We start from the raw sequence: 18,429 nt of genomic DNA on the forward strand, positions 1-18,429 counted from the left end.
CAATCCTACTAATGAGGTAGGCTTGTGTGAGGCGGCAGAGGTCGGTCTCCCGCATTCCCCTGCGGCGAGTGGCAATGCGGCGGATTAGGCCGTTGATTTGGTGGGCTGTGGTTCGGAGGCGTTGGATGGCTTCCGAGTTCTGCGTGTTGTTCTGAACCAGCATGCCTAACACGCGATGGTCTGTACGGGGTCTATGGGGTGGGTGGCAATGTGAAGCGTGATTGGCTCTTGAGGGTCGGGGACGGGTCGGTGAACACGTCTGTCTCGTATAACTAACAGTTCAGACTTCGTGGGCGAACAAACGAGACCGTTTGCCTGTACGTAAGTGTGGACGGTGTCGATTGCCTGTTGAAGTGAATCTTGTATCTCCCCGTCCGAGCCAGTGTTTGTCCAGAGGGTAATATCGTCGGCGTATATTGAGTGCTTAATGTGGGGTATGGTGTCGAGAAGTGTGGGAAGGCCCCGCATAGTAATGTTGAATAGGAACGGTGACAAAACAGCTCCCTGTGGTGTTCCCCGGGTGCCCATGGTGACTTTGTCACTGCAGAGGTCTCCAATGTGGAGTTCAGCAGTGCGGTTGTAAAGAAAGTTGGCAGTGTAGTTGTAGGTGCGAGTGCCTACATTCATCTGCGAGAGGTTGGTCAGTATAGAAGCGTGCGACACGTTGTCGAACGCTTTACTGACGTCGAGGCCGAGAATGGTGCGTGTCGCCCGGATGGGACCCGGGTCGAGTATGTCGTGTTGTATCTGCCACATGATGTCTTGGGCAGAGAGTCCAGCCCGGAACCCGAACATCGTGGGGGGGAGGAGATTCTCCTTGTCTGCGTGAGTGTGGAGTCTGTTCAGAACTACGTGCTCCATAACCTTCCCCAGGCAAGACGTGAGCGAGATGGGCCGCAGGTTGCCCAGATCGAGTCGTTTGCCTGGTTTGGGTATGAAGATTACCTTGGCATGCTTCCAGGAGTCTGGAAGGCGACCTTCATGCCAGTGGTGGTTGAAAAGGTCCGCAAGTGCTGCGACCGACTGGTCGTCCAGGTTGCGGAGCATTTTGTTGGTAATATGGTCATCGCCGGCGGCCGCGGTGGTCTTGATGCGGTTGAGAGCGGCGCGGACTTCCGACGCCATGATGTCTCTGTCCATGTCTGGGTTCTGGGAGCCTTTGTAATTTAAGGGGGTGGGAATGTCGGTGGAGGTGTTTATGTATTTGTCTTTCAAGGTAGCGAGGAGTTCCTGGTTCGTGCCTGGAAACGCGTGTATGACGCGGTTGAGATTCTTGTGTGATGCTGACTTGGTGTGGGTCGGATCAAGCAAGTGCTTGAGCAGAAACCATGTGTTCTTGCATCCCAACTGCCCATCGAGTCGGTCGCAAGTCTGATACCATTGTTCCTGACTAAGTTTGGTGGAGTAGGCTTCGATCTCTCGTTCGAGGCGAGCGAGGCGAAGCTTGAGAGGGCGGTTGTGTTTGCGTCGGAGCCAGCGAGCGTGGAGGCTGCGCTGGGCCTCCCACATATGCATGAGTTTAGCATCTGGGGTGGGGCCACCCTCCTCCTGGGTGACTGTGGAGGTGGCGTTGGCTGCGTCGCGGAGCAGAGTATCTGTCCATGCGTCGAGGTCGTCTATGGGGCTTTGCGGACGCTGAGTTCGTACGTACCGGAAAGCGTCCCAGTTGGTGTGTTTGAATGTGCGGCGGGGGCCCTTGCTGTGTGTGGCTGTGAAGGTAGTGCTGAGAACATAGTGATCGCTACCTATGTTCATACCGAGATTGTCCCAGCGCGCATCTGGGATGTTGCGGGCGAAAGTGAGGTCGGGGCAGCTGTCTTTCGTGATGCTGTTACCGAAACGGGTGGGCCGTTCGGGGTCGAGGAGGAGCGTCAGAGCCAGTGTCTGGGCAGTGTCCCAAACCTTGGCTCCTTTACGACCGCAGGCTCTGCTGGGGTAGCCCCACTCGGCGTGTGGTGCGTTAAAGTCACCCACTATAAGTAGCATCTCGTTCCGCGTGATCGCACACGCCTTGCGGAGGAGAGTGGCTACATTAGTGCTCTTGTCACTTGGGGGGCTGTACACGTTTAAGATGTTGAGTGGGGATTCGGTTCGGCTGTTTGGAAGGACCTGCACGAAAGTGTGTGGGACTTCGGAGTAGTCAAGATCGAGTTGATTGGCGGTGAGGTTGCGGTGTACAAGGATGGCGGTGCTCGGGCGGAGATCCGGCGCCACCGATTGGTTGTAAGCGGTATAGCTGGCGAGTTTTGTGTCGGTGTATGTTTCCTGGAGGGCTATAATGTGGGGTGTAAATGGCTGGGCCTGCAGGGTATACTCCAAGGCTCTCCGCTTTGCCTTGAAGCCCCTGCAGTTCCACTGCCATACTGTGATGGGCGCGCTAGCCATCGCGTTTCCTGTAAGGTTCGGGACGCTGCGGAAACGCTATGCCGGTTTTGATAATACCGCCAGCAGACGCACGCGCGGCTGCACTTTCGGTAGAGGGAAGCGCACCAGGCGACTGAGTGGGCTTTGATGTAGTGAGGGCGTCAGTTTGCGGAGGGCCCGTGAGGCGGTCGAGGCGTGTGGTTAGGGTGTGAATATTGGTTGCCATTTTAGTGCATCCTTCAATGAGCTGGTCGATAGTGGGGGTCAGCCGTTTTAGGACGTCCTCTATTTTAGATAAGCGGGCGTCAAAAGTTTCGAATTTTGCGTCAAGGTCAGAGGTAGAGGAGGGGGGAGGTGCCTTGCGCTTATTGCACTTGGGCTGGTCGGTGTCCATGTTGGGGTCATTGGTGGGTTCGGAGGTGGGAGCGCGAGACACCTGCTGCGGCCACGGTTGTGGGTGCGCCTGTGCAGACTCAAGGCTATGAATTTTAGCATTTGCCTGTGCTAACTGTAGCTGTAATTTCTTAACCATTTCTGCCAGTTCCCTTACCTGGGGGTTGGGCAGTTGGCTTGTGGCTGGTGGAGGGCTCTTCCACGCGACCTGTTTGGTGGACTTGGTATCCGGCCCATCCTGGGAGGTTGCCCGGAAGTCCCGAGAGTGCGATGGGGAGCGGCTAGGGCTGTTGTGACTGGAGCCGCTGCTTCGCAGTGGTGGGAAAGCGTCATTTCCTGGGGGTCGTTGTTGGCGGTCGCGGCTCCGAGAGCGAGACTGATGGCCACGTGACAAGGTGCCGGGGTCAGTTTCAGTGTCCGTGGAGGATTTGGAAGATTTAGCTCGGCTGGTTGGCACGAAACGGTATTTACAGCTTCTACTGCCAGTGGGATGTGGGCCTTTGCATACGATGCACGTGGCTTGACAAGTGGGTGGTTGGCCGACTGGTTGAGGTTCGTGGGCCACACCGCAGCGGCGGCAAGTGGGTTGGCGCGGTTGTGGGCACACATCTGTTCTGTGACCTAGCTTGCGACAGTTGAAACAAGCCTCCGGGCGCCCCTTGTAAGGGAAGACCTCGAAAGTGAAGCCCAAATACCGCATGTATCGGGGCAGCTTGGTGTTAGCAAACGTGACGACAAAGTGTCGTGTCTGGCCCATACGCCGCGCAGCAACGATAGCGATGTCGGGATTGCGAGCCCGAAGCTCGGCGAAGATTTCGGCGTCGTTTTCATAGCTGTAAGCCCGGTACAGAATCCCCCGCACGGAGTTGTCTGGGGCTGGGGCGTAGGCGGCAATCGGGACTTCTGTGGTGTCAATGGTGATGGCGCGGACCTTGGCGTAAGACACTGCACGAGCACTGTCAGGCGTGCTCACTGTCACTGTGTTGTTAGTAGGGTGGATTCTAACCTGGTCGGCAGTAACTGCCAGGCGTTGGTCAACGTTGGCTGCTGCGTAAATGGCAACAGCCAACCGGGCGGGGCCGACGGTGTGGAGGTTGAGTGTGCCCTGCGGGCGAAGGACTATCTTGAGGTCGTCCGAGGGCAGGCGGGGAAGCGGGCGCTTCCTGGTCGGCGGTGGAGGGCGGCCGCGTTGCCGTGCATTCGGGGCAGACAGCGTCGTGGCCGGCGTCTGGGCTCCGGCAGGTTGTTGTTCAGGCGGAGATGGGCGTCGGTAGCGGCGTTGCATCTCGAACGCCGTCCATGTGCCGTCGGATAACTCCTCGGCGGTGACATCGGAGCCTTCTACGGTGTAAGGCATCTTCCATGCGGCGTTGGGCACGGCAGGGTGCGGCGTCACCACCGCAGCTGCGCGCGAACGCGTCGAGGTCGTGGCAGCTCTTAGGCTTAGCTGCCGCAGCAGGTTTGGCCAAAAGAAAAAGGTCGAAAAAACATGAAAACTTGCTTGCCTTGGTATGGAAAGCGCAACACCGGGTCCGAAGCGGTGGTAGCAAGTCCACGGCAACAAAAGTGAAAGTAAGTGGCCGGTAAAAAAAGAAATTGCCCGAAAAAAACGGAGAGCATATGAAATGCGTCCGTTCACTCCGAGCGCTGCAGCGCCACCATTTGTGGAGTAATCTCTGAAGACGACTTCTTGGACCTTATTAATGAAGAGCTGCTTGAAGGTTTCCAGGACCAAAATGTGATCAAGGTAGAAAGAATCCTAATCCGCAGGAACAATGAACAACTTCCAACAAAGCTTTCTGGGTACATCTTGTTTTGAAGGTAAGGGTGCGAGAGGGATCCTGCCTGTATCTGCCTGTAGATCGCTTGCTATTCTCTGCTAAGTGATTTGTGAGGATCGGGGTAACGGCACCATGCACCATGCATCGACTCTGACAGGTGCATGGTTCGTCTTGCTGAATGCCATTTCTGTTTTGAACGAAGCCTCCTTGCTGCCCCACAAAGTGGTGCTACTGCAAAGTTCCACTCATCATCGTTTCTGCCTAGTTTCGCGGCCACAGCTGTCTCGGTCTCAGCTTAGTAAGCCATGTCAATACAATCCAGCAGCTGATTTGTTTCTTTCTTCATGCACGACGCTGCGAGTGGGCCACGTTTTTCGTTTGTGCGACTGGTCTACGTGACGGCATGGTGATGTTTGCGTTGTGTGCTGTGTCGAGGTTGCGGTGATTCAACAAAGCATACGGAAACATTGCGTCAAGTGTCTAATGGCGCCGACAGTGCCCGCGCAGACTGTGCTGGGGAATGCCGGCAAGCGGGTGCCCGGAGTCCTAGGATTTTTCCCCTTCTGATGTGCTCCCTACTGACGCCGAAAATGTTCTGCCGAGACCTGCGCAGTGGTTGCATTGCAATTCCGGACACCGTCTCATTTGACAGTTTCACAGGTGCTGACACTGCTGTACTGACATGCGCAGAACTCGACGACGGCGAGATCATTCGTCAGGTTTCTGCTGAACCTCTGGACGATGACTCTAAGTTGGAAGATATGCTACGCTGCCGTCGCATGCGGAGTGTGTACGAGCAGTGACTGTGGTTTCAGCCGCCTATAGTGACCATACGACCCTCTCCAAGATTCAGGCTTATCTGATTGCGCGTAAACGAAACAGCGTGCAACGGCGCATTCACGATTTCTTCAAGCCTACTGCCGAGCCCGAATAAGTGCGTGGGAATAAAGGATTTCTTTTTTCTTTTTCTTAATCTGCTTTTTCGGACACCTGTTTATTCGGACATTTCCGCAGTCCCCGTGAGGTCCGAATGGTCGGCGACTGTATATGGTTTTGTTTTTTCTCATAGGCCTAATGCATAAGTTGATACTCTGAAGTCGACTCATTGTTATAACCAATACAGTCAACAACTGAATTTTCGGGCGCCCAAATTTTTGGACATGCCTGATATTTCGGACGTCTTCGCGGCACCGCCACGAGCCCCATAGAATCAATGTATAAGGACATCTGAAGTTTCGGACGCTCGAACCCCCCGCCATCCAATTTTCCGGACTTTTTGACTCGACGGAAGGTCCTTTGGCTCCTCGCGCAGTGCCTTTGCGAAGAAAATCGACTTGCAGCCGAAGCATATCACCGCTTTGAACCACAACTAGCCGAATCTAGCCGTCACACACCAATTTGGTCTGGCCACGCTGGCTATGTTATCGCTGCACTTCCGCCTCCGGCTGAGTTTCCGGAGCGGCGCCATTTCGTTTGTTTGCGCAGGCCACGTTTTGGCTAGCGTGGTGTGTGGTTGTGCTGTTGTGTCAAGTGTGTTCTGCATCGCTAAGCCTAGGTGCTTCGACGCTCGTCAGCGAACTCCACTGTTCGCAACTTGAGGATTTCGCTTGCCTTCAATGGCCCCCACTCCATCTTCGTCGTCCTCGCCGATGGCATCGAAGCGCGGAAAGCAGTACCGTCGGTTAACGATGGAGAAGAAAGCCGCCGTTATTAAGCAAGTCGTGAGCGGCCGATTGCAGGTTCACGTGAGCGAGGAGTTCGGCATCGGCTCCGCTCTGCTGGGGTTTCCATACCCGCGGAAATAACTTTTGAACACTTTGTTGACGCTGACAACGAGCTCGACTTCTGCGCAGAACTTACTGACGAGGAAATAGTCCGTCACGTTGTGGGGGATTCTGAAGACTCCGATGTTGAAAATGAGGAGCCAATGCCTGTGCCGCCTACAAGCGCCGAGTTGACGCGAGCACTGTTGACTCTTTCATCGGTGTACAGTGCTGACATGACCCTTGCTCAGATCGAGGCGAATATGATCACATGCAACCGGAACGCCGTCCAAACAACAATCAACAAGTTCTTCAAGCCACTGCAGCAATAACACCGGCTGCCCACGATGCACATGTACATAATAAACCGGCAGTCGGTTACATACAGAGTTTTTGAACGCCTCTTTTTATAGCCACTTCACTGATGCTTTGGCAGGGTTTCGGAAGCTTGGTACTTCGCCCTTTACCTCTAGATCCGAAAAAAAAAGAAAGAAAAAAGTGCGTTTTTTGCATGCATTCATTTTTTCGGACTGCCTGAATTTTCGGACGATTTTACGTTCCCTAGAGGGTCCGAAAAATCGGTCGTTGACTGTGTAGTGTTACATGTGTTACCGTTACATTGTTACATGTGGTATCGACTATATGCCACTGGCATTTAGCGATCGTTGAGCTTCTGTAGATGCTGCCGTGCTTTCTATTTCTGCTATGGTAGGTAGAGAAACCTCTGGCCCAAACTGACAGGGAATAACACTGGCTATTCTCATACAGCATATAAAACCGTAAAATCAAAACAGAGAACAAGCACTGTTGCATGAAACCAGTACACTTATAACTTACTGAGCAGTAGACTACGAGTCGACTATTGAATCGAATGAAGAAAAAAAAAAAGCCAAAAATTCAACTGAATAACGAATATTAGAAAAAGTTTCACAAAATTTAATGCCTACAAATTTTGGGCAACAAAACAGTGCTGCACATGCTTGGGAGTCTTCTAACATTGCATAAAAAAATGTAGCAAGCTACCAGTGACTGGTGTACTTGGACATCAAGATATACACTATGGTATACTCTTATGAAAGGAAACACCAAATTAGTATGCCAGCAGTGATTACAGCTCAGTTCTGGTATATGAAGGTCCGAAAAGTATTTTTTTATTAACAGAATTTCTATTGCATATTGCAATATTGCATATTGCATAGTGCAGTGAGCTTCTCAGTTTAAAAGTGCACCTGTGTGTTGCGGCAATCTTTTATTTATTGTGTAGAAAGCTTTGATTTACAGTTTCTCTCCAAAATACAGAAGGGCTATCCCAACCTCATGGCAGGTAGGTTATCGTAAGGCCAATCTGCACGACGAGCAAAAGGACCGTGGATTATGTGACATGATCACCATTCCGTGCATAGCTGGTGCCGACGGTTAAAAGCAGGCATCGTCCTCTCTGTTTCAATGTCAGGTTCAGCATTATTTACCACCTGTCAGATTCTGAAATTTAGAAGGTCACAACAAGTTAGTGCGACGCTCCCCACTCCCTTCTCGTTCATCTGCTGTCTATGAAAATGCATGCAACTGGCCATGACACTGTCATGCCCTACGTGTAAATCCAAAGTTAGTCTTGTGACTGGTTGCTCGAAGCTACAAAAAGAGACCAATGTGTGTCAACGAACGGCATCTGGAACGAGAGGCCACCGTACGGTGTGTCTAAAAGATTGCAACCGTGAACCAGTTTGTTGCTATCCCATGTATTCGCTTTTATTTGCGAGGTGGTTTGTCGACTTTCCTAGTGTTGCATGGCTGCTGCTCCAAAAAAAAAAAAAAAAAAGAGCACGTAACTTAAAGGGACACTAAAGTGAAAAATGATTTCTTCTAGACGTCACTATACAACCAACCGAAATACCGGGGCAATACGACGAAAAACAAAGCATGTGGTGGCACTGAAGCAGACGCTCCGGCAGATTACCCAATTTCCTCGTCATTCAGGCGCTGGTAACAGGCGCCGCCATTTTATGTCCTCGGCCCCAATAACCGGAGTATCTTTTTGTCACACGCAACTTCGTTAAAATGAGGTTCAACTGCACAAACTTTGTGGAAGCGAGGTGAGGGAAAGCAGGAACCTGCAGTACCATTTAGTTGTGACATAAAGCACAGCACCCACAGGGTGAGCACAAATAAAAGAAGTGGTTTTTGCACTCTGACAAGTGCCACCGTCACATTGGCCTTCCTGGCCAGTGCATGAGTAGGGTGTGGCTCTCATTCTGTTCTCCCACTTTTTGCTGACTGTTTTGGCTACAGTCTGTAGGAGACTGGAGCAGGCTGTAAAAACACTAAGGTGAAGCAGCTGGTCACATAAACTTGTATTTAATCTACAGCTGTAGTAGTGAAGGAACTTTGTCGGCATTCTACATCCTGTCGCTTGCTTTGTGGTGAATCCAGCTGTCCAAGAGAGGCCGTCTACAATCTGGAGTTGTTCCCAGCCTCATCTGTGGGACCAGCATCATGGACTTTGCCTGGGACCCGTTTAATAACAGGTGCATTGCCATAGGTGAGTTTATCAGGTTTATTCATGGACCTTGTGCCTTCATTGAGCCTAAGATGTAGTGACAGTCACTGATCAAAAAGGCATTCTGAAACTGTTTAAGCCAAAGAGCCTTTCTGTCTTTGAGCTATAGATGCACCCAAAGAAGCAAATACAGAGGAACAGCTCATCATGTTTCACCATCCGCACATAATTGTTGAAGGGGGCATGCGGGGCTGAAGAGTCAACTTTTGAACTGCTGCACCAATTTTGATAAAAAATTTTAGGGATGGTTCATCTTCTTGTGATTAGAATATGTTCTAAATTTCAGCACCCTAGCACGAAGAGAGAAAAGCTTATAGGTGTCATATTGTGCAATCAAGTGTGTCAACTTTGGAAAACTATCATTTCAAAAATAATAATCGTACACTAAGTGTTTGTGATTAGATACCTGCTAGACGATTTATAGTACAGGATAAGGCAAGTCGCATATTTTTTGTCATTTCTGTAAAAATGTCATGACTCTAAAAACGAAGTTCATTTATTTTGTTATTATATGTCAGACATATGATAATTTATTGCGTTGAAAAATATTTATAGATCTAACAAGTAGCTCACCTTGTTCCTGACAAAATTTTAGTCTAGGAACCACCTTGTAAGCAACCTTTGGCGAAGCAGTTTGGAAATGACAGTTTTCCTAAAGGTTTTGTTTGGCCAAAGTGCAAGCTGAGAAAAATGAGCTCAAAGATTTTAGAACACACTGTCTTATCTTAAGACCAAAAAGTATTATAAATTATTAATAAAAGCGCCCTGCTTCATAGGTTTGACCACCTCTTCAATTTGAACCTGCTCTGCGGCAGTTGCTTCAAATCGTCCTTGCTTCTTCTTTTTTGCTTTGTAACAGTGCAGCACCCTTGTCTGCACTCGTAGACAAGCGGGCCGCAGCCTGAATTGTGTCTTTATTTTTTAGTTTTTACTTTGCAATCTGCTGTACTCTCGATGGAAGGTCTCCCATGATTTAAAAAGCGCGAAAAAGAAACTTTCTAATGCGGGCATTCACTGCCATGTTTGGTTTCTTGTGCACTCTGCGGTGGCTTGAATACAATGTTCATGGGCGCTCTCGACGGCGAGCGCGCCACCATTACGAGAAGAGAGTTTCTTACCCGCCGTGGTTGCTCAGTGGCTATGGTGTTAGGCTGCTGAGCACAAGGTCGTGGGATCGAATCCCGGCCACGGCGGCCGCATTTCGATGGGGGCCGAAATTTCCGGAGTCCTCCACTACGGCGTTCCTCATAATCAGAAAGTGGTTTTGGCACGTAAAACCCCATAATTTAAGAGAGTTTCTTCTTTCCTTCTTTTTCTCCTTTTCTACGGTGCAAATTGGAACGAAATTTGGTAATCAGCTTCTTTATACGTCTAAGAATCCAAAATAAATAAAATTAGAAAATGCATTTTTCATGCAAAAATCTCGATTTTAGCCCCGCATCCCCCCTTAAATACTAGTTACATAATGTTTGCATCATAGAAAGGGAAAACATGCAAAGCATATGTGTAAAAAGAGAGCATAGAAACTTGATTAGTAGTGTTGCATCTCTGAAGAAAAAAAACGATTATGCAGAAACCATCGACAATGATTGTCAATGTAAAAGAATAAGTCGAATGAACGGACAAACGAACGAGCAAGTGTGCGTCAGTGTCCCGCATCTTGCCGCCGATCCCCAGAACTTGATTGCTCGAGAGCATGCACCCTTTTCCTTGCCTTCCCAGAGCTCTTTCGTGATAGCTGTGGAGACCGAATGCATCCATTTCTGGCTCTTGTTGATGGTCAATATTGACGCGTATATTCTACTTAGAAGACAACGACAATGGGGGCAATAACGGACTCCGTTTTATGGGTGGCTGAGATTTTGGAGAGGACGAAGAAGACGTGCCTCGGTTTCATTTGTTTTTGGACAGCTTGTCCTGTTGTTCTTGAATGTCTCCCTGTCTTCTGTCCGCGTTGTACCGCGACAATATCAATGCCGTCACTGCTCGATGGAACACTCACCTGCGTTTGTAGTGTATACAGCAAAAGCTCGTTGACACATATTGAAAAAAAAAAACGCAAGAAAAAAATATACTATCTGGGAAAATGTACCGTCCGAACTAACTAAAAAAATTCGACAGATTCAACTATTGTTGACATCTACGTAATGTGAAGTGTCACGCGAATCGTTGCAGCATGAGGCGCCGATGCATGTCGAGCTGGTGGTGCTCCGGCGACCTGGGACACATCTTTTTGTTCCTATTGGGTGTTGTTTTAGGAGGGCGACGGGAAACCGAAACGAAATCGAGCTGGTGGGCGATGCCGGATGCCCCCAAAGCGAAATGTGATAGCCACATCATGCCGCCTGCAGCAGGGAACGGCAGTGCATTTGGATTATCACCTGCTAAAAGCGTGCAGTATGCTACCAATGGTACTACACACAGATAGGTGAAGATGCTTATTGCAATAGGGTTGGCAGTGATAACTGTGAATGCGGCGTGTGATGGCCCAGGCAGAGATTTGCTGGTACTGGAATAAAAACTGCACGCCGTCATTTTCACATGAGACGGGCGGCTACATTGACCCTTTTCATGGTGATTCCGTGGGGGCTGCCATGTTTGATCATGTGGTGACGTGTCCATTACTCCATGTTTAGAATGGGTGTGCACGACGCTGGTGTGGCTTAGCAAACCTCTGTTTCTGGAGATATCATAGGGGACAACACAAAGCTTTGGCCACAGCTTCAGACAACATGCAAAAGTGGTTTCGGTGCTGATTAAGCTATGTCCAAACGGCACGAGCAGTGCATATGTGGTGCTTGTTCTATAAGTGGGGCTAAATATGTATTCCAAGCTATCCAAACCTTCCGCTCATGAATCAGGATTAGTGTGTTCTGCTCTTCGTTCTTTAATTGGCAAATATTTCGAATCAGTGACTTGTCACATTTCTAACTCAGTAAATTTCCTCGATGTGGTCGCTATCTAATTATTTTCTGCCTAATCACTCGCAGGTGTGCTCAGTTCTGATAGATTTGTTCTTGCTGCATGCAACAGTTAAAACGTTGCTGTTTTGTACATTGTAATACCTTGTAGCAAAGATGTATTATTGCTAGTAGCTCGCTTACTCTTGTGGACCGTCGCGAAACATTCAGCTTTGACTATTTGTGCTCTATCGGTGTAGCCCATCATTTATTGTGCGTATATGGTGCGCCCATTCACTCATTGGCACGTTGGCGATAGAGTGGGCGGAAGTTTCCGTGTCAGTTGGAGTAGACGTATGTTCATACCGTGCGCTAAACGTAGTATGACAGGAAGCAGCGCTACTCCCTTTGTCATTGTTTAACGAGTGGTACTCACTCTTGCCGACATTCCGGGACGGAAGCACTTTCTTTGAAGGTTAGCAATATAACGCTATTGGCTGAGCAAATTTCTGTATTTTCGAGGAAAGCCTTACATCTCGAAGTGCTGGTAACATGTACAGTCGACTTCCGATAACTCGAAGCCGCTTAATTGGAATTTTCGGTTAATTAGAAGTGAAGTGCTGGTCCCGTTAGTTTTGCATGTAATCCTATAGAAGAAATCGCGCGATAATTCGAAGTCCTCATCCAGTAATATTGTTTAATTGGAAGTTAATTTTCAGCCGGGATCCTCGAGGTGACCGTCATTCTTTGGTAGAATGTGCAATTTTTCAAGTGTTGCAACAGTTCCGTGCTCCGCGTTGGTGTCATCGCCACTGCAGCCGCCCGCAACGCCATCCTTCTTGGAGCGGCGCGATTATTCATTGCTACGGCTGCCGTGGCCTCCGCGATCAACTCCGGCGGGAGGCGAAGCGGCTCCCGCCGGAGGCCACGCGCGGCTGCCGCGCGTGGCCGGAGCTGGTCGCGGAGGCCACGCGGGTGCCATAGGTGCACGCAACGCTGCATACTGGCAGTGGCGAGATTGTGCGAGATTAGTCTTGCAGCGTGCGCAGATTAGGGAGGCCAGGAGCAACAAACTTTCTCTCAGCAGAGACATCATTGCGATGAAAGCCCGAACGCTTGCAGCAATGTTGGGGTCGATGACTTCGTTTCGTCAGATGGATGGCTGACCGGCTTTAAAGATCGTCATGACCTGGTTTTCAAGAGCGTGTGTGGTGAAAAGGCGTCCGTTAACCAGGAAACATGCGCCACGTGGAAGGACGGAAAGCAGCGTGAATATCTCGCCGAATACAGACCGGAAGACATCTTCAATGCAGATGAGACTGCACTCTTCTATCGGCTTCTACCAGAGAAGACCCTGACATTCAAGGACGACGACTGTGCTGGGGGCAAACGCAGCAAGGAGAGAGTGTCGGTGCTGATCGCGGCAAACATGACTGGCACGAAACGATGTCGGTTACTTGTGATCGGGAAAGCCGCGAAGCCGAGATGTTTTAAAGGCGTGAAGACGCTGCCTGTGGACTATGAGGCGAACAAAAAAGTGTGGATGACGGCCGAAATCTTCAAGAGCTGGATAAGCAAATTGGACCGCAAGTTTGCTGCTTCGAACCGCTAGGTGTTGTTCCTTGTCGATCACTGCAGTGCTCACGTGAATGTGCCAGCCTTGAGTGCAATGCGCCTCGCATTTTTGCCTGCAAACACAACGGCTGTTTTGCAGCCAATGGACCAAGGCATCATCAAGAATGTTAAAGTCCTGTACAGGCGGCACCTCCTCGAGCGCATGATTTTGTGTATGGATAGCTCCACAAAGTACGAGGTGAGCCTGCTTAGTGCCATCCACATGTTGGCGCGAGCATGGGATCGTGTGAAGCAAGAAACAATCGCAAACTGCTTCAGGGCTTGCGGTTTTGTGGCAGCTTCTTCGGAGGATGCCTCTGAAATTTCAGCGGAGGAAGCGTCAACAAGCGAGCTTGACGGCACTTATTTTGGTGATGCTCTCGGGGACGTCAATTTTGAAGATTACGTCGCCGTAGACAAGGCGGTCGAAACGTGCGGTGCGCTGATGGATAGCGAAATTGTAGAGATTATTCGGCCCCAGGAAGCGACCCAGGAAAGCGATGATGACGTTGAAGGTGAGCCGCAACCTAAGGCTGCCGATGTAGCTGCGGGCCTTGCTCTTGCGGAGCGCTTCTTTGCCCCTGAAGGTAACGCGGAAGAAGCGTTCCGCCACATCTACAGCCTGCAGAACTTGCCTTCAGCAGCGCGATTCGGCAAGAAGAAGCAAAGCAAGATGACCGACTATTTTTCTTAGAGAAAATACTCGATTTCGCCACAAATAAAGTGCTGTTTTTGTGTTTTGTGCTTAATTGGAAGTTCGTTTAATTCGAAGTTTTTTGCGGTCCCCGTGAACTTCGTATTAACGGGAGTCGACTGTACCAACATTTTCAGCAGCGGCCCGCGAACTTGGCCACACAAATTCATCCCATCCTTGACCCTTGTCAAGTACAATCTTTATTTCAGGAAATCCTCGGCGCATACACACACACTCAGTCTGCGTTCTATCCTGCCGCACTGCAAGTGGCTTGCTTCGCTGATTACTTCACTCACTCACTTTGTTGTCGCGCGCTCCCCGCATGCTGATCTCCCACACACGCCTTTCATGTTCTCCCTGACGGCCACACACCGTTGCCTATCGTCCCGTGCCTGCTACTCTACGCTACCTGGCGTCGACCTGGAACCCTCACAGATCCGCCCCCTCCCCCCCCGCCTTTATCCTGTGAAGAGGGCTTCCAAGGCAGATAAGGGCTCAGCTGGTCTGCATTAGCGAGGCCTTTGTGTTTCCCTGTAGCCGGGTCTCCGGGTCTGTAGGTATTGCATCCAATGTGTGCAGTCACTCTAAAATGGCCCAGTGCGTTGAGGGGCAAACTTGGCTATGAATCCAATGGCTGCCTTACTTAGCGGGTGCGTGTCTCGGAGAACCAAGTCTCCAACCTGGAAGGTAGGTGGAGTGCGTTTTTTGTTGTAATACTTTGCCAGGCTGGCTTTTGCCAAAGTTTGGTGGTCCTGTGCAAAGGCCCAGGCATCTCGAAGGTACACATTCAGCTCAGCAGCTAGGGCATGAGGCACAGAAGGGGGCACCTCGGTGCCAGCTGCCTGATTGTGATGGCTCCATTGGTTCCGTAGTTCCCGCCCATAGCACAAGAAGGCAGGCGTAAAGCCAGTAACTACACTTTGAGACGTGCGCATTGCAAGCGCCACTTCGGGCAGCTTTTTTAAAATATTTTAATGCAACTTCGTTAACCTCCCTACCTTTCTCTCATTTGCATCTCTCTCTCTCTATCATTCAAGAACCTTGTTTACATTTTTGTATATATGCAACGACCAGGGAAAAATCTCAATGACGCTGTGCTTTGTTAAAATGTATTCTGCAGGAGCCGCTGTCACCGGTCGTGTATTGTAATTGCACCGAAATTATACTCGCAACAGAGAGCACATATAAAAAGCTGGAGTTCTGCAATATATACGAGGGCGAGTCAAATGAAAGTGAGCCAATGCGAAAATATGACAATTGAGGTACTTTATTTAAAAGTAGTCACCGTGAGCATTTAGACATTTGTCCCAGTGACTAACGAATGGTGTAATTCCAGTCTCATAAATTTATTTATTCATTTATTCATTCATTCATTTCCTCAAAGGTCTCTGTTGAGACATTACATGAGGGAGTGGGGAGTTAGTGACAAAGAGATACTACAAATTACAAAGAGATATTTCCGATGAGTCGCTTGAATGCAAGTGGGTCGATGATAGTGGCAACTTCGGCGGGCAGGCCATTCCAGTCTCGTGTTGTGCGCAGAAAAAATGATTGCTGAAAAGTAACGGTATGGGCTTGTGGGGGATATACTGTATTAGAGTGACTGGTGCGGGCAATGCGATGTGCTCTTTTTATGTACGGGTTGTCAAAAGGCAAGGAATGAAAGAATTTATGAAAAAGATTAAGACGGGCTATTCTACGGCGTGAGGCTAGAGAGGGTAGGTTTATTTGGGCTTTTAGTGCCGAGATGCTTGTATTGTATGAATAAGTTGACAGGATAAATCGTGTCGCGCGGTTATGAACCGACTCGAGGGCTTTAATAAGGTTATTGTGGTGGGGGTCAAAAATAGCTTCGGCATACTCGAGCTTAGGCCGCACAAAGGTTAGAAAAGCAAGTTGTTTAATAGAGGGAGGAGCGAGGAAGAGGTTACGGCGTAGATAACCTAGAGTACGATTAGCAGAGTTTATTATGTGGTTAACATGACAGGTCCAAGTTAAGTCACGCGAGATGTACACACCAAGATATTTGAATGAATCCGTTCTTGCAATCTGCGTGTTATTGATGCTATAATTAGGGATAACGTAGTTACGGCGACGATGAATAGACATTAATACGGTTTTAGCAACATTTAATGACATGAGCCAAGTGGTACACCAGTTTTGTATGCGCGATAGGTCATTTTGTAACGCCAAATGGTCGCTGGGGTTAGTAACTGCTCGGTAAACCACACAATCATCAGCGAAGAGTCGGATATGAGAAGAAATATTACAAGGTAGGTCATTGATGTATATTAAGAAAAGGAGGGGACCAAGTACGGTACCTTGAGGTACGCCTGAAAGCACGGGTGTTAAGGATGAAGAGTGTGAGTTAGCGTATACGAATTGCTCTCGGTTAGTTAAAAACCCTCGAATCCAGCTTAGAACACAAGGATGAATGTTAAGACGCGATAACTTTATTAAGAGACGACCATGAGGGACCTTATCGAATGCTTTTTCGAAATCTAAAAATATTGCGTCCGTCGGGATGTTACGATCTAGGTTTAAATGTAAGTCGTGCAAGAAAAGAGCAAGTTGAGTGTCACAGGAATAATTTTTGTGGAAACCGTGTTGACTTGGGTGGAAAAAATTGACGGATGTTAGGAAGTTAGCAATATGCGAGTATAAAATGTGTTCCATTATTTTACAAGACACGCTTGTTATGGAAATAGGGCGGTAGTTACTCGGTGATGATCGGCTTCCTTTCTTGAAGACTGGGATGACCTTGCCCACCTGCCAGTCATGTGGAATTGAAGCGCTGTTAAGCGATTCCTGGAATATGAGTTGAGTATGAGTATGAGTATGAGTATATGAAAGCTTCTTGGGTTGCTGTTTTAAAAAGTCGGTAACTGACTCTTTCATGTCATCGTCTGACACAAATCTGTTTCTTTTAAGCTGTTTATTCAAATGCGCCAAAATGTGGAAGTCGCAAGGCGACGGGTCTGGGCTGTATGGCGGATGTTGCAGCGTTTCACACTTGACCGTTGCCAGTTTTGTATTAACCACATCAGTGACGTGGGGACGGGCATTGTCGTGGAAAAAGATGAGCCCATTCCTCAGTTTTCCACGTTGTTTGTTCTTGATTGTGACACGCAGCGGATCCAACATTTTGCTATATCGGAAACGATTGATAGTTTCTCCAGGTTTAGCAAATTCGATCAATAATGGCCCCTGACAATCGAAAAAAAAGTCAACAACACCTTTCTGGCAGAAATGACGGCCTTTGCTTTCCTTGGGATGGTGAATTCAAATGTTTACACTGTAAGCTTTACCGACGTGTTTCAGGCTCGTAGCAGCTCCATGATTCGTCCCCGCTTACAATTGCAGACAAAAAGTTGTTCGTCACCCTCATTGTGATGCCGAATTATATGTGTCAAGGCAGCAGCGAACCTTTCCGTCTTCAGGCGGTAGTTGAAAATGTTGGGCATTCATTGCGCACAGAAGAACCGATAACCGAGATGTTCATGATTATAGTGTGACCTGAACTGTGACTGATGTTCACACTCCCTGCCAATTCATCAATGCTTATCCTCCGTTCTTGTCTAATCTGAATTTGCAATTGTGTTGGGGTGATTGCACGGTGGCTTTGGTCCGGTCTTGGATCGTCTTTGCAACTTTAACGTCCGTTGAACTGTTTCCTCCAACGCCTCATATTGGCCAATGAAATGCAATGTTCAATGTACACGGCAGCCATACGGCGACTAATTTCTTTTTGGGAAACATCTTTAGTAGTCAAAAACCTCACGACACCACGCTGTTTAACTTTTGGAGCATCCATTATGTCACGCGACCATGTTCAACTCTGCGTATGAGAGCATTAAAGACATTTATGCTCACACCTGCATGTCACTTTTGTAAGTGAGATGCCTATGTGCTATGCACATGCCTCGCAGATAATGAACCGAACCGTTATTGCACAGGGTGGGTTTGCTCACTTTCATTTGACTCGTCCTCGTACAGTAGAAATACAAAAATGCAATGGAATCTACAAATGTGAAGATACAGCTTGATAAAGGGCAAAAAAGTCCCACTAGAAGCAAATTTCACTGCACGTATCCACAAAGCTTTGCAACAAGATATTTAAATATACGTATAAGTCTCCAATAAATCAACTTTCCTAAGAAAAGGTCACTGTATATAATGCGTCAAACAAGGCAAATAAACATGTTGCGCAAATTCATTCACAAATCACAGCCCCCCTCTCCCTCCACTCCCCCTGATGTATCACGTGCGACAGGAGGCGGCGCGCTTCCTCCCCGCTTTTCTTCCTTGAGCACACAAGACTGAGCCACCATTGTCGGCTCACCCATGCCTCTTGAAAAAAATT

General features: G+C 48.8%; 1 protein-coding gene across 1 annotated transcript in view; it reads left to right on the plus strand.

The window, feature by feature from the left end:
- The window catches only part of pod1 (coronin), a 166,621-nt gene that overhangs the window by 74,328 nt on the left and 73,864 nt on the right, over window positions 1-18,429 (plus strand). Inside the window, exon 17 of the mRNA XM_075688040.1 lies at window positions 8,732-8,840. Coding sequence (XP_075544155.1) covers window positions 8,732-8,840 — 109 coding nt within the window. The remainder of the gene's footprint in view (window positions 1-8,731; window positions 8,841-18,429) is intronic.

This window comes from Dermacentor variabilis, chromosome 4, assembly GCF_050947875.1.
Source record: "Dermacentor variabilis isolate Ectoservices chromosome 4, ASM5094787v1, whole genome shotgun sequence".
Classification (NCBI taxonomy): Eukaryota; Metazoa; Arthropoda; class Arachnida; order Ixodida; family Ixodidae; genus Dermacentor; species Dermacentor variabilis.